This window comes from Microtus oregoni, unplaced genomic scaffold, assembly GCF_018167655.1.
Source record: "Microtus oregoni isolate MIOR12 unplaced genomic scaffold, Mior012 000011F_ref0000422, whole genome shotgun sequence".
In the NCBI taxonomy this organism is placed as follows: Eukaryota; Metazoa; Chordata; class Mammalia; order Rodentia; family Cricetidae; genus Microtus; species Microtus oregoni.
The window spans coordinates 8,037,709-8,050,116 of NW_024543070.1; the positions used below are offsets into that span (position 1 = coordinate 8,037,709).

The window sequence follows — 12,408 nt, forward strand, 5'->3', positions numbered from 1 at the left end:
TAAACGAATCCAACCCTGACTAGCCCAAGGAGGAAGAAATTTACTGATGGAGCCTGGTCCATACTAGCCATTCCATAATTTAATTAAAATGCTAAGAAGAAATTATTAATAAAAAGAAGATATAGTTTGTAGAACTTTGTTTACACATTTGAAAACTCAGATAAAACATGTTATTCCCAGAAAATTAAACTGTCTGAAAATTACATAAGAAAAAGAAAGTAGAATATGATTATTTTAAAAGTGAACATATTATTTCAAGTATTTCTATGTAAAACTGATTCTCTTCCTCACCAAGCAGCCACCAACTACCAACAACAGCTTCTGTGCTAGGGATGAGACTTTGTGAGCTCCTCCCATACCCACATAGGGGAAGAGGGGAGGGAAGGGGAGGAGAGAAAGGGAAGAATACTTCCGGACCCAGCCCCTCAATTCTAGCCAGGGCCATAGGAAAATACTGTCCTCTCTCTCACTCCAGCTGAGTAGGGAAGTGGGCACCTTCTACCCTGGTCACATTGTGCCAAGCTTCCTCTACAGGACAGATCCTTACCAAGACATCCTAAACCCCTGGGGAGACACCAGACATTACTAGTGGAAAGAGGAGCGAATCGAATAGCACCTGATTTCTCTTCAGAAACCACAGAGCCCAGGGAGAAGTAACAAAACACAGCCTGGACGGGAAAGGCAAGAATTGATCAACTAAGTTCTATGTGCAACAGACAAATCCTTCAGAAGGAAGGGTAGATCCAGACGGTGTCTCCAGAAATCCTGCCCCACAAGAATGGTTAGATCTCAGTGTGAAAGACAGGCTGCATTCTCCTGAGATCAGGTCCAGGAAAGGTTGTCTGTTTCCCACCCTGTGATCCAGCACGGTGTCCTGGACATCTGGATAGGTCCTCAATGAAAAAAAAAAATGAACATACAGACACGGGCATTAGAAAGGAAGAAATGGTTGTCCCTGTTTGCAGATGACAGATTCCCACAGAGAACATTACAGAAACCCACAATAAAGCCTTCTGCAACTAATATAATAAACTCAAGAAATTTGTAGGATAATGACAAATATACAAAAAATCTGTTTTATGTTTGTATTGTAGTGAATACTATTATTTGAAATACTGTTTCATTTACAGATGCTCAGAAAAGTCAAACACATGACTACAAATTTAATACTGCATGTAAACAGAGACTGCTCGCTTGTTTCCTGGCAGCCCAGACCCAAATAAGCACTCAGAAACTATATTAATTACAACACTGCTTGGTCAATAGCTTAGGCATATTTCTAGCCAACTCTTACATTTTAAATTAACCCATTTCTATTAATCTGTGAATTGTCACAAGGCTGTGACTTACCAGTAAGGTTCCAGCATCTGTCTCCTTTGGCGGCTACATGGTGTCTCCTTGACTTGGCCTACATGCTCTCTATATATCACTGTTCAGATTTCCTGCCTGATTTTACTCATTAAGCCATTGGCTGAAAAAGCTTTATTTATCAGCTAATAAAAGCAACACATATTCAGAAGGACATCCCACATCAACTACATATTAGCAATTTTTTTTTATTTTTGCCCCAAACTACAAATAACGCTCAGGGAAATCGAGGATTTTTAAGTGGATGAAAAGGTATACCATATTTGAAGATTTAATACTATATCTGGCTAACCTCTTTCAGAGCATATACATTGTAAAATGAATGTGGAAAGATGAGTGACTTGTAATAGAACATAAAACAAAAACAAAACAACAACAATAACAAAAAAACAGGATCTCAGTATGTACTCTTGGCCGGCCTAGAACTCAAAGAAATCCAGTTGCCTCTGTTTCCCCTAAAAGTGTGTGCATCACCACATCCAGCAAGAGAAAAAAAGAAACTTTTAAAGAGGAAAACAGAATGAGAAGATTCGCTCTACCTAATTTTAAGTTTAAGGCATAGTGGTGGACTTCTGCATGCCGGGGAGGGAAAGACAGGCAGATAGGTGGGTTTGTTGGCCAGTCAGTTAAACCTAAGCAACAAGGTCCCAGTGAGACTCCGTCTCAAAAACAAGGTGGATGGCCCCTGCGGAAGGATACCTGAGCTTGACTTCTCGCCTCCACATGTACACACACGTATGTACATGTATCCTTGCACTAAGGTACCTGTACACGTACTCGTGAAAAATAATGCAACTGAAAAATGTAATCGCATTTTTTTTTCTGGTCAAACCAAGTGAACGCGTTAGATAGCAGAGAGTATGTTGCTTGTCCAACGCAAGGGTGGTGTGTCATCTCCCTTCCTTTTACTAGGGAAACAGCGGAGTTTTAGGAAATCTGAGAAGTGGATGCGAATTTTCTAGATCATACTATAAGTTTGTGGGGATAAAAGGACGAAGGCTACTTACTTACCTTAGAACTTGTAGAACTTGGTACTACATAACCTCACAAGTATCACTTGCTGTTACAGACACTACGGAGCAGGAAGGTGGGGAAAAGAGCTATGAAGATTCTACAAATTCTGTTACACAAGATGAGCTCACGAGAAGCACGGGTTACTAGGCAAGTGTCAATTCGCTGCTGCCTGACAGTTGATTGACTCTGCTTTGGGGGCTACCCTGCCATGCATACCAGGATCACTGGTACTGTAACCTGGTCAAAGGTACTCCTGAGCTTATGTAGCAAATGGTGAACAGCCCAACAGTGAAGACTTGCTCGTACAGATGTTTAAACCTTTCTAAGACCCTGTAAAAACATTAGGAATCCAAGTTGGCACTGTTCCCTTTTCAAGAAAGCAAATGACCTGTATATGGAAAAGTTAAAAGATACCTCTGTGACCAACATCCCAGACTTGTGTTCCTGCCACAGGCAGGCAGGGAGGCACAGCAGGTCATATTTGACACTATCTCGACATTCTTTCATTCTTACAAAATTAGGATCCCACAAAGTTGCCTGGCAAATTGGTGTGGCACAGCATTCCCGTTCAAAAAAAAAAAATCTTTGCATAAATGTACTCAGGATGACTTGTCTAAATCCTTCAGCGTGCACCAGTTTGTATTCAAATGACCCGCATGAATTCTCTTTCCTTACAGTTCCTATACATATTCATGAGACCCACCATCAGCATAGAATGATAGCCAAGCAGAAAAGAGAAAGACGCCATTACACCAAGGAGACAATTTCCTTGGGTAACGCAATCAGACCAGGCAACCACATTCCCTGTTAATCTGCATTCATATCAAGTAGTTAATGCGCTCCAGCCACTCCGTGATAAAAGCTAGATATTTGCAAAGTGAGTTTTCGGCAGGTCACATGAATTTCTTTTTGCAGTGTTCATTTAGTGCAGGCGGGTTTTCAAAACCCCATGCAGTGGGCACTCGATCAAGATCAACAAGATAAACCTGATTTCTAAAATCATATTTCTAAACCCGATTTCCAAAATTGTATTTTCCAAACCCGATTTCTGAAATCGCATTGCATCATGTTTTACTAGGCTTCATATAAGTAGCAGGCAATGTCTGCTCTTCTACTTTATTTTTGGACTTACTGGGATAGGGGCGAACATAACTTGCCAATACACTTACTCACCGAGACAAATCATTTAAAGCCAAATTACCTTGTTACTTAAGAATGGATGGCAGGCGGAAGTAGAAAAGAGAGTCTAGTGCCATTTGCTTTTAATATGAAGATGGTATACTGGTGGCGTAAGCAGGGTTTTCTACACTCACCACGGGGGTCAACAAGGAATCTAGCTTGAAGAAACAGATGCCTGGGGCCTGAGTTCTGAAAATTTCAATTTTGAAGAACTGGAGGAAGCTGAGGAATGGATGTTACTAAAGGTACCTGCATGTGTCTTAGGGACTAGCCAATTTAGGATGTTGTGTTATCATCAGGAAAGGAATGCTTCTGAAGTTAAATTCAGGATTGGGCTGGGGATACGGTGCAGTTGGTAGGGCGCTTGAAGCGTGTGAGGAGCCTTGGGGTCAATCGCCAGCCATGCATAGTGTTACCCACTTTTAATAACAGCACTCAGGAGGTGGAGGAAGAAGCATCTTGTAGGGAGGCCCAGGCCTGCCTAAGCTGTATAAAATTCTGTCTCAAACAAATACCAGGGCTGCCAGCTCTTCAGTGTGCTCTCACAGAACCAATGCAGACAGAGACGGCAACTTCGTTTCCTGGCCGCCCAGACCAGAAAAAATTGTACAGAAAGCATATTAATTACAACATCGTTTGGCCAATGGCTCAGTCATGTGCCTAGCTAGCTCTTACATCTAAAATCAACACATTTCTATTAATCTATGTAGCACCACAAGGCTATGGCTTACTGGTAAGATTCTGGCATCTTTCTCCTTCAGCAGCTACATGGCATCTCACTGACTCCACCTTCTTTCTCCCTGCATTCAGTTTGGTTTCCCCACCTACAAATATTCTGCCCTGTTATAGGCCAAAGCAGCTTCTTTATTAATCAATGGTATTCATAGTATACAGAGGTGAATCCCACATCAAACCAATTTAATTCACTGGGACTACATCTCCTCAGTTGTAAAAGCAGAATGCAAAGAAACAAAAATGAAAATGCTTTGGTTTAAGTCCACAAACTCCATGAAGGCAGGGAGTGGGTAGATTCTGGATGGTGCTGTGTCTCTAGCACCTAGTTCAATGCCTGGCACAGATAAACCTTCTCTCAGTGTTGTTTGACCCATCCATCATTCCCATGAACTAAAACATAGTGTGATTCAAAGATAAATAAGTCACAAATTAATACATTTGGTCCACTATTTTAAAAATAATTATTGTTCTCAAAATGAAAGAAAATATATCAAATCAAAAGGGTCTCCATTATCTTTGCTGCCCCCAGGGCTACTCATGCCCAGTTAGTTTTCAAAAGATGTGACTTGGGGATTTCACTTTCTATCTTTCTCCAAGGGCTATGGTAGTTAAAGACCATGAACTAGAAACACTTGGCATGGTGTTTGACTCATAGTACTAGATGTTCCATAGAGGTGACGAGAGGAATTTGGGTGTAGCTCAGTGACGAGCCTTGACTTAGGTTGCAGGAAGCCCTGGGTTCGATATCCAGCCACAAAAAGTAACTGGAATCCAGAAAACCAAATTCTGTGGGAAACAGTGCAGAAGGATCTAATTTCTTTTGTTATGTAGATAGGCGTTCCAAGGCCACCACAAAATCTTCAGGATTTTTAAATCAAAATACATTTTCACATAACAAGTCTGGAACTGTCAGCGTTTCTACCATGTGTAGATTGGACAGAAATAAGTATTCTTTAAATGGCTTATGTGGGGTGGGGTGGGGGAAGAAACCAGGAAAACCCAGCTTTCAATACTTCACATTTATTTAAAACAAGAAAATAGTACCAAGTCCCTGAGTCCCACTGTTTAAACGCTTCCTTCCATTATGTATCTAATGTAACTGACAGAAGTGATTTCCACACATGGTCCCCAGGCCAGTAGTATCAGCATCACCTGGGAATTTGTTTCAAATGTGAATTCTTGAGTCATATCGGACATCTCAAGTTAGTAACTGAGGATGTAAGAGTCCTCAGGACAATGAACGTAACAGAAAACTCTGACTTAAACAAGATGGGGAAAAATAGTAAGTTCAGTGCTAGAGAGATGGCTCAGACATTTGAGAACATGCTGCTCTTGTAAAGGACCCGGGTTTCATTCCCAGCACTGATATCAAGTGGCCCATAATGGCCAGTAACTCCAGCTCCACGGAGGTCAATGTCTCTGGTCCCTGTAGGCACCTGCACTCATGTTTGTGAATACACACAAGGACAAAGGCAAAGACACACACACACACACACACACACACACACACACACACCATACACACAAGGAGGGAGGAGGAGAGAAAAATACAAACAATAACTAATAACCTTTATTAAAGGAAATTAGTTAAAAGGCGGCTGAATTTAACCCTTCAAACACCTCCACACCACCCACTTTGCATATTAATTAAGGCTAACTTCCGTTTAAAGAAATCCTGAAATACTGACCCTGTAAGGAAATGTGTAAATCACTGACTTTTAGTATATTCAAGTCTTTACTTCTCAGTTTAATAAACTAAGAGGTAATTTAGTAAAATATAAATTCTTGGCAGTAGAAATATTACCATTACCAAATTTAAGGTAAACATCAAAATATAAACGATAAAAAATAAAGCTAAAGATATGCAGTACAAAGGTACATTGTTGCTTATCTTAGTTATGTACGACAAGAAAAACAGTACAAAGTTATGGTTGTATGTTCTAGGGAACAGCTTTTAGATACAGTGTTCTGTAAACCTGAAAACCGTGGTGTTCTCAACCAGACACCCTGAGAAGGGAGAGGTGTGACTTCAAGGCAGAGTTGAGACTGGTGCCAGTGAGCAGGACCGACTGTCACTCCTGCAGCCTTTGGTCACGAGTTGAGGGACCTGAGAGGGACATGGAAGGCTACACAATTGTTGTTCATGCTCCATTGACTTATAGCTTTGGGGAATATTTTACCCAAACACTAAAACTTTAGGAAGAGGTTTGACTTAAAGAAAGCATATGTGTGTGTGTGTGTGTGTGTGTGTATGGTCTGACCATACAATAAAAAACAAGAAACAGAAGCCAGGTATAATTTAGGTATAATGATGTATTATACCTAAACTACCAGAACTTGGGAAGCTAAGGCAGGAAGATTGCTATAAAGCCAATGCCAGCCTGAGCTACAGAATATGACCCTGTCTCAAAACACACGAACACACACACACACACACACACACACACACACACAGAGAGAGAGAGAGAGAGAGAGAGAGAGAGAGAGAGAGAGAGAGAGACTAGAAGTGTCTATGCACAGCATCTCCTAGTCGGGGACACTAAATGGCAAGGTGCTGATGACCTCTCCAGACTCAGTGACGATGGCATCATAAACCCAGCGGCGGTTGCACCGGCACTCGGGCCCACACTTGTTGGAGTTGCACTTGGGACAAGGGTAGAAGCAGCCCAGGCAGTTCTTCTCGAGGCAGTCACACAGGTCCATGTCATTACAGATTAGCTTGCCACTTTTGTCATACTTCTTCATCACTCTGCAAAGAGAAGGTGATATGAATGAGATAGCACTGTTGTCCTCGCCGCTGTGAAGAAGCTTCTGCACGGTCCCATCACAGACCTGGCCCATTTACTACCGCACAGTCCCATCACACACTTGGCCCTTTTACTCTCTGGGAAGAGCATCCTGGAGGTTACCAGAGACAGCGCCCCCACATTGGATGGCACAGTCAAGTCAGTATGTGAAGCCAGGCTTGGCCCTGAGAGCAGCTTAACTGCCCAGCATTTCTGCGGCACATTATTCATCTAAGAACACTGAATAGCTAACTGGAGCTTCCTGCTATCAAGGTTCTAGATTTCCTTTAAAGTAATATATTGATGATATTTTTCTGTGGGGGTGGGTTGGGGGGTGTCTCTGTAGACACCATGACCAGTGTAGTGTCGATCTGTATGGGGCAAGTAGGAAGTTCGATTCAATAGTCAAAAGCCAGTGTCTGCCATCAGGCAGCTTATGTTAGGCATATTTAAGCCCAGTACAATTTGGGAAAAAAGTTTCCTAGTGTAACATAATCTCATGTGCACAATAAAGCTTAGGGCGTAATTAATTTCATTGAAACTCTTTTCAAAGTACATGTTACCTCTTCCATGAAGATGTGTTCTACAGATAAGACTACATGTGTTATCCAAAGGCATGGGGAAGGGTCTGGTGTGGTCTCTGTCATACAGAAACTGCAAAGGTCAGTGGGCTCTAAACCACCCCAATTCCTGTTTGTAAGGGTCTGCAGGGCACAGACGTGACCTGGTCACACAGAGAGTACAGAGGTCACCAGGCTATTAGCCACATCTGCTCCCAGCCTTCTGGGTGGAAAACAGGTATAAACGCTTACACTGAAGAGCCAAGCCCTCATGCTTATCACCTCTGGGTTCTCTAATGCTTGTCTATCAGCACAAGGACTTCGTGCCCTCTACATTTTCTACTGATCTTAGATTCTTTTTCTCTCTTAACAGTACTCTAGCAAACACTACTACATGTCTTAATGACTTGAGACGGGGACTATCAGTTACTACACCATAATCATTAAAGCAAGACAAAAAAAAAAAGACACTAATGGCAAGGGTCCCAGGTAGCTGTTCTGCTGTTTCTTTATGACTATTTTACCCCCAGTGTAGACAGAGAATGCAAATAACTGAGGTGGTGGGAGAAACCCTGTCTTGAAAAAAAAAACAATTAGTAAATAAATAAACAAACTACACTCTGGGAGGAAAAAGAGCAGAGTCAGAGGAGTTGCCAGCCAGATGCAGAGGGAGCAGGAGATGAACATGCCATGCTAAGAAAGGACATAGCAGAGCATAGATAATGAATATGGGTTAACTTAAAAAGTGAGAGCTAGAGAGTGATGAGCCTGAGCTATTGGCCGAGCATTTGTAATTCATATTAGCCTCATTCTGTTTTTATGAGAGTGACTGCAGAACAGGAAAACTCTGCCTACAACAGTGAGTACCTCTGAATCCTTTGTCCCGAAGCCTAACACCTCCTCTCCTCCTGTTAGTTGAAGTAATGCAGTTTCTTCCTCCCCCTTTCCTAGATTAGTAAGAAAGAGCAAGGCACTCACTGCCTTGTGGTCACACATTAGCAGGAATGCTTTCTAATTGAGATTAAAAAAAAAATCTTTGAATTCATCAACCTTTAGTTTATGGTTTGCTTAATATGTATATATGTTTTTTAATTATTAATATATGGGGCTGGAGAACTGTTTCAGTGGCTAATTCAGAGCACAGACTGCTCTTTCACAGGACTGGAGTTCAATTTCTAGCGTCTACCTAGAGTGGTTCACAACTACCTGTAACTATATAATGTCAGGGGGATCTGATACCTCTGGGCTCTGTTGGCACCTGCAGTCACATACACGTTTGAAAATAATACATATAAATCATTTGTGTGTGGGAGAGAAATTATACAATTACTTTATTAAATGTCACTTTTCCTTAGTGAGTATTAACTGAAATTTGATTTTAAAAACAATTTTATCAGAGCAGCTCAAACACATACCATATTTTATACATAAAAAAGAGGAGAAACTATAATCAGAATATATTACATGAGAAAAGAATCTATTTTCAATAAAAGGAAAAAATTGAAAAATAATAAATTCCATCATTCCTACACATCAAACGTTCAAAACTGAATGCTCGGTTTTCACTCCTTCTGTTTCAGATAAATCATTTAAAATTAATGTGTATATGTGAGTATAAAGCCATGTGTGTGGAGATCTCCTCCCCCCAAAACCAGAAAAATGGGGTCAGATTCTCGAGAGCTGGATTTGCAGGAAGCTGTGAGCTGCTCAAGGTGGATGCTAGGGACCAGCACAGATGCTCTGGAAGAAGAGGAGATACTCCTCACTGCCGAGCCATCTGTCCAATTCCCCCTTGGGGAATATATTTTCTCCCTTGTCATGCTATAGTTGGAAACTGGGGACTGTGCATGCTAGGAACGTGCCCCATGCCTGAGTTACACCTTCAGACATTGTATATTCTAGTGTATTAGCAGTCCTTGTATTGAGTGATCGTATGGTTCCCACTTAATATTCTGAATCCATCCCTATGGTGACCTCATTTTTCTTTTAATATTTCTTTGTTATATTTAGTCATCTTTTCTACTAAAGGTACTATTTTAGCACAAAGCCCTTTATAAAAACAAGATGATCTTTAATTTGAGAGTTAGATTACCCCCCCCCACACACACACACACACATACACAGTTTTCCTAAGTAACCCAAGCTGACTTTGAACTTGGAATCTTTCTGCCCCTGCATCCAGGTGCTGGCATTCCAGGAACTGCCACCTGGTTCTCAGCAGTATTTCCTATTTCTTAAAGCTACTAACATCCAGACATAATGGGGCTTAAGTGTATGATAGAAGAAAGTTTTGAAATCTTCACAAGATGTAACTTTCAATTACATGGCTTTAAAATCAAGGAGATCACATGCGATTTTTAATCCCATAAATCAACTGGGTCATGCCCTTACTTGTACTTCCCAGAGAAATACTCATTCATTTGTGACATCCGTGCTTTCTTCTTCTGCTGCCTTGTCTCGGGGTTAAAATCTGCCACCTGGGGTCCAGGGTTCTGAAATGCCAAGCACTTTAGCTGCCGCTCTATCTGTTGCTGTGAAATGAACGGAGTGTTTTAGTAGTTTCATTCACTTTTCATTCTTTCAAAATGGATTCTCTGTAGCTCTTATCAAAACAGCATGGAAATGTGTTTGATTCATAAGGAAAAAAAATCAACAGTTTCATCTGACTCGGTTTCAAAAGGCAATGCATTCTCAAATGAAGCCATTCTTTCTAAACACAGAGTATAAAGTGCATATAAAGAAAATACGGGAAGGAATCAAGACCAGTAGACTTGTTTATCCTTGCAAAGCATCCACCAGTCTTGCAAACCTGACAGGGATGACCACCAGAATCGACTTTTTTTTGGTCATAAGGACAGAGCAGTAACAGTCCCCTTAGCCATCACAGAAGAAGCCCATATACAATGCCAGAGTCACACATCCTCCTCGTCACCCAGCTCCAGCCTCTGGAAGGAGTCTCAAAACCATTGCCTGTTCTGGGCTACATACACCATCGGGCTTCAACACAGACAATGCCACTGAAGGCTCACTCTCAATCAAAGCCGGACTCGAGCAAGAAAAGTCTTGATAAACACCTTTCTGAATGTCAGGAGAAATTTCCAAAACTCTTTGGGAAACTTTTGTGTTTAGAAATAAAATGAGGCCTGATTGTGAAGACAAGAGGCAAGACCCTTCAACGAAAACACGATGATGTGAGACTGGAGAGATGGCTCAGTGGTTAAGAGCCCTTGATGTTCTTGCAGAGGATTGAGTTCTAGTCCCAGCACCTACATGGTGCCTCACAATCATCTGTAACTCCAGTTCCAAGGGTCCCAAGAACCTCCTCTGACCTTTGCAGGCACACACACAATCAAGCACTCACATATTCCCCAAAATAAAAAGGTGACTTTTTGTTATTGCTATCATTGTTTCTTTGAGACAAGTCCAACTCCATAGCAGGCCAGCCTAGAATGCACTATGTAGCCCAGGTTGGCCTTGAACTTGTGGCAATCCTCCTGCCTCAGCCTCTCAAGTGCTGAGGTTACAGGTGTGTGTGTGCTATAGCCAGTGTGGGGACATTTTCTAAGCATGTTGTAGGAAAAGAAATATTCTTCTGAAGAATTTTAGAAGAAAATAACCTGATTAGCCAGAAGCACATAGGCTGGATTCCAAGGAAAGGCAATTCCTAGAAATAAAAGTGATGCTTTCAATCTAACAGATAGTCGTTTTTTTGCAGCTTAACTAGCTTAATAGTAGTCCAGGTAGTTTACTTAGAATAACAGAAGCATTTCCTTAAAGTTTCACCTTGATGGAGGTACATTGGCTTTCTTTGTAGACGTACCCTTTGAAGCATTTCTACCCTTGGGTACAGCTATGAAAGCTGAAAAATCCAGCACTTTCTAGTAAAAATCCAGCACTTTTTAGTCCTGTTCTCAGCTACATAGTAAGAAGCAGGGGACAAACACAGCCGACGAGCCTGCTGCTGTTTAAGTCTTGGCTCTGCCCATCGTAAACTGTGCGACTTGAACAGATTCTTGCTTCGCTAAGCCTCAGCAACTCATTTTTGTATAATAACGCTATTATTATCTTGTTATAAGACTTGGGTGAGTCGATACCCATAAAGCATTTAGAGTCATGACATGGTAAATACAAAATACACAGTAAGAACTAAATAAAAGACCTGGCTAGATTTTTTTTTCAAGCATTCTATTGCGAGGACAAGACGCCATTACATAGATGGCCAGGCTAAAAGTAAGGAACACAAAGCAAAGAGGAAATTCGTCAGGCCATCCCAATGGCTGAGGAGCAAAGTTCTCTCTTGTGAAGTCCTGACGCCTGACCTGCCGGCAGGTCCACAGCCATCTCAGACGCCCCCTGCTGGAAGATCAACAAACAACACGGAATTATGAAATCTGCATGCTATACCAGTTGCTTCTGTCCAATCTGACTGCTCTTCTCTGCAAACATTTGATTTGTGGATTCTTCTCGAGTGAGGTTGTTCTTATCGGACAGTTCGCTCATTTTTGACCACTAAAAAGGTAATTGGAAAGAAATGAAACATGTCAATGGCATAAACATCAGTGTTTCGTCTTCGGATTTTCTTTGGACCTCCTCCCAGGTTGTCTTTACATCCAAAGTCAGACTACGTGAGAAAGCCTGGATCCTTCTCCCCATCCCCTCTTAACTCCCTGGAACCACTCCAGTGACACTTTTCTCTTCCAGGTGCTTCGCTGATGAATTACGTGTACTCTTGATCACTCTTACTATCACGGATGGCTCTGGAGCAG

General features: G+C 41.6%; 1 protein-coding gene across 1 annotated transcript; it reads right to left on the bottom strand.

Moving 5' to 3' along the window:
- Positions 1–6,822: 6,822 nt before the first annotated feature.
- Positions 6,823–12,142, bottom strand: Arl14epl (ADP ribosylation factor like GTPase 14 effector protein like). Its single transcript, XM_041659670.1, has 3 exons — positions 12,047–12,142; positions 10,034–10,173; positions 6,823–7,045 (listed from the first exon to the last, which is right to left on the bottom strand). The coding sequence occupies exons 1-3, from the start codon at positions 12,140–12,142 to the stop codon at positions 6,823–6,825; spliced, it is 459 nt and encodes a 152-aa protein (XP_041515604.1).
- Between the last annotated feature and the right edge of the window lie 266 nt (positions 12,143–12,408).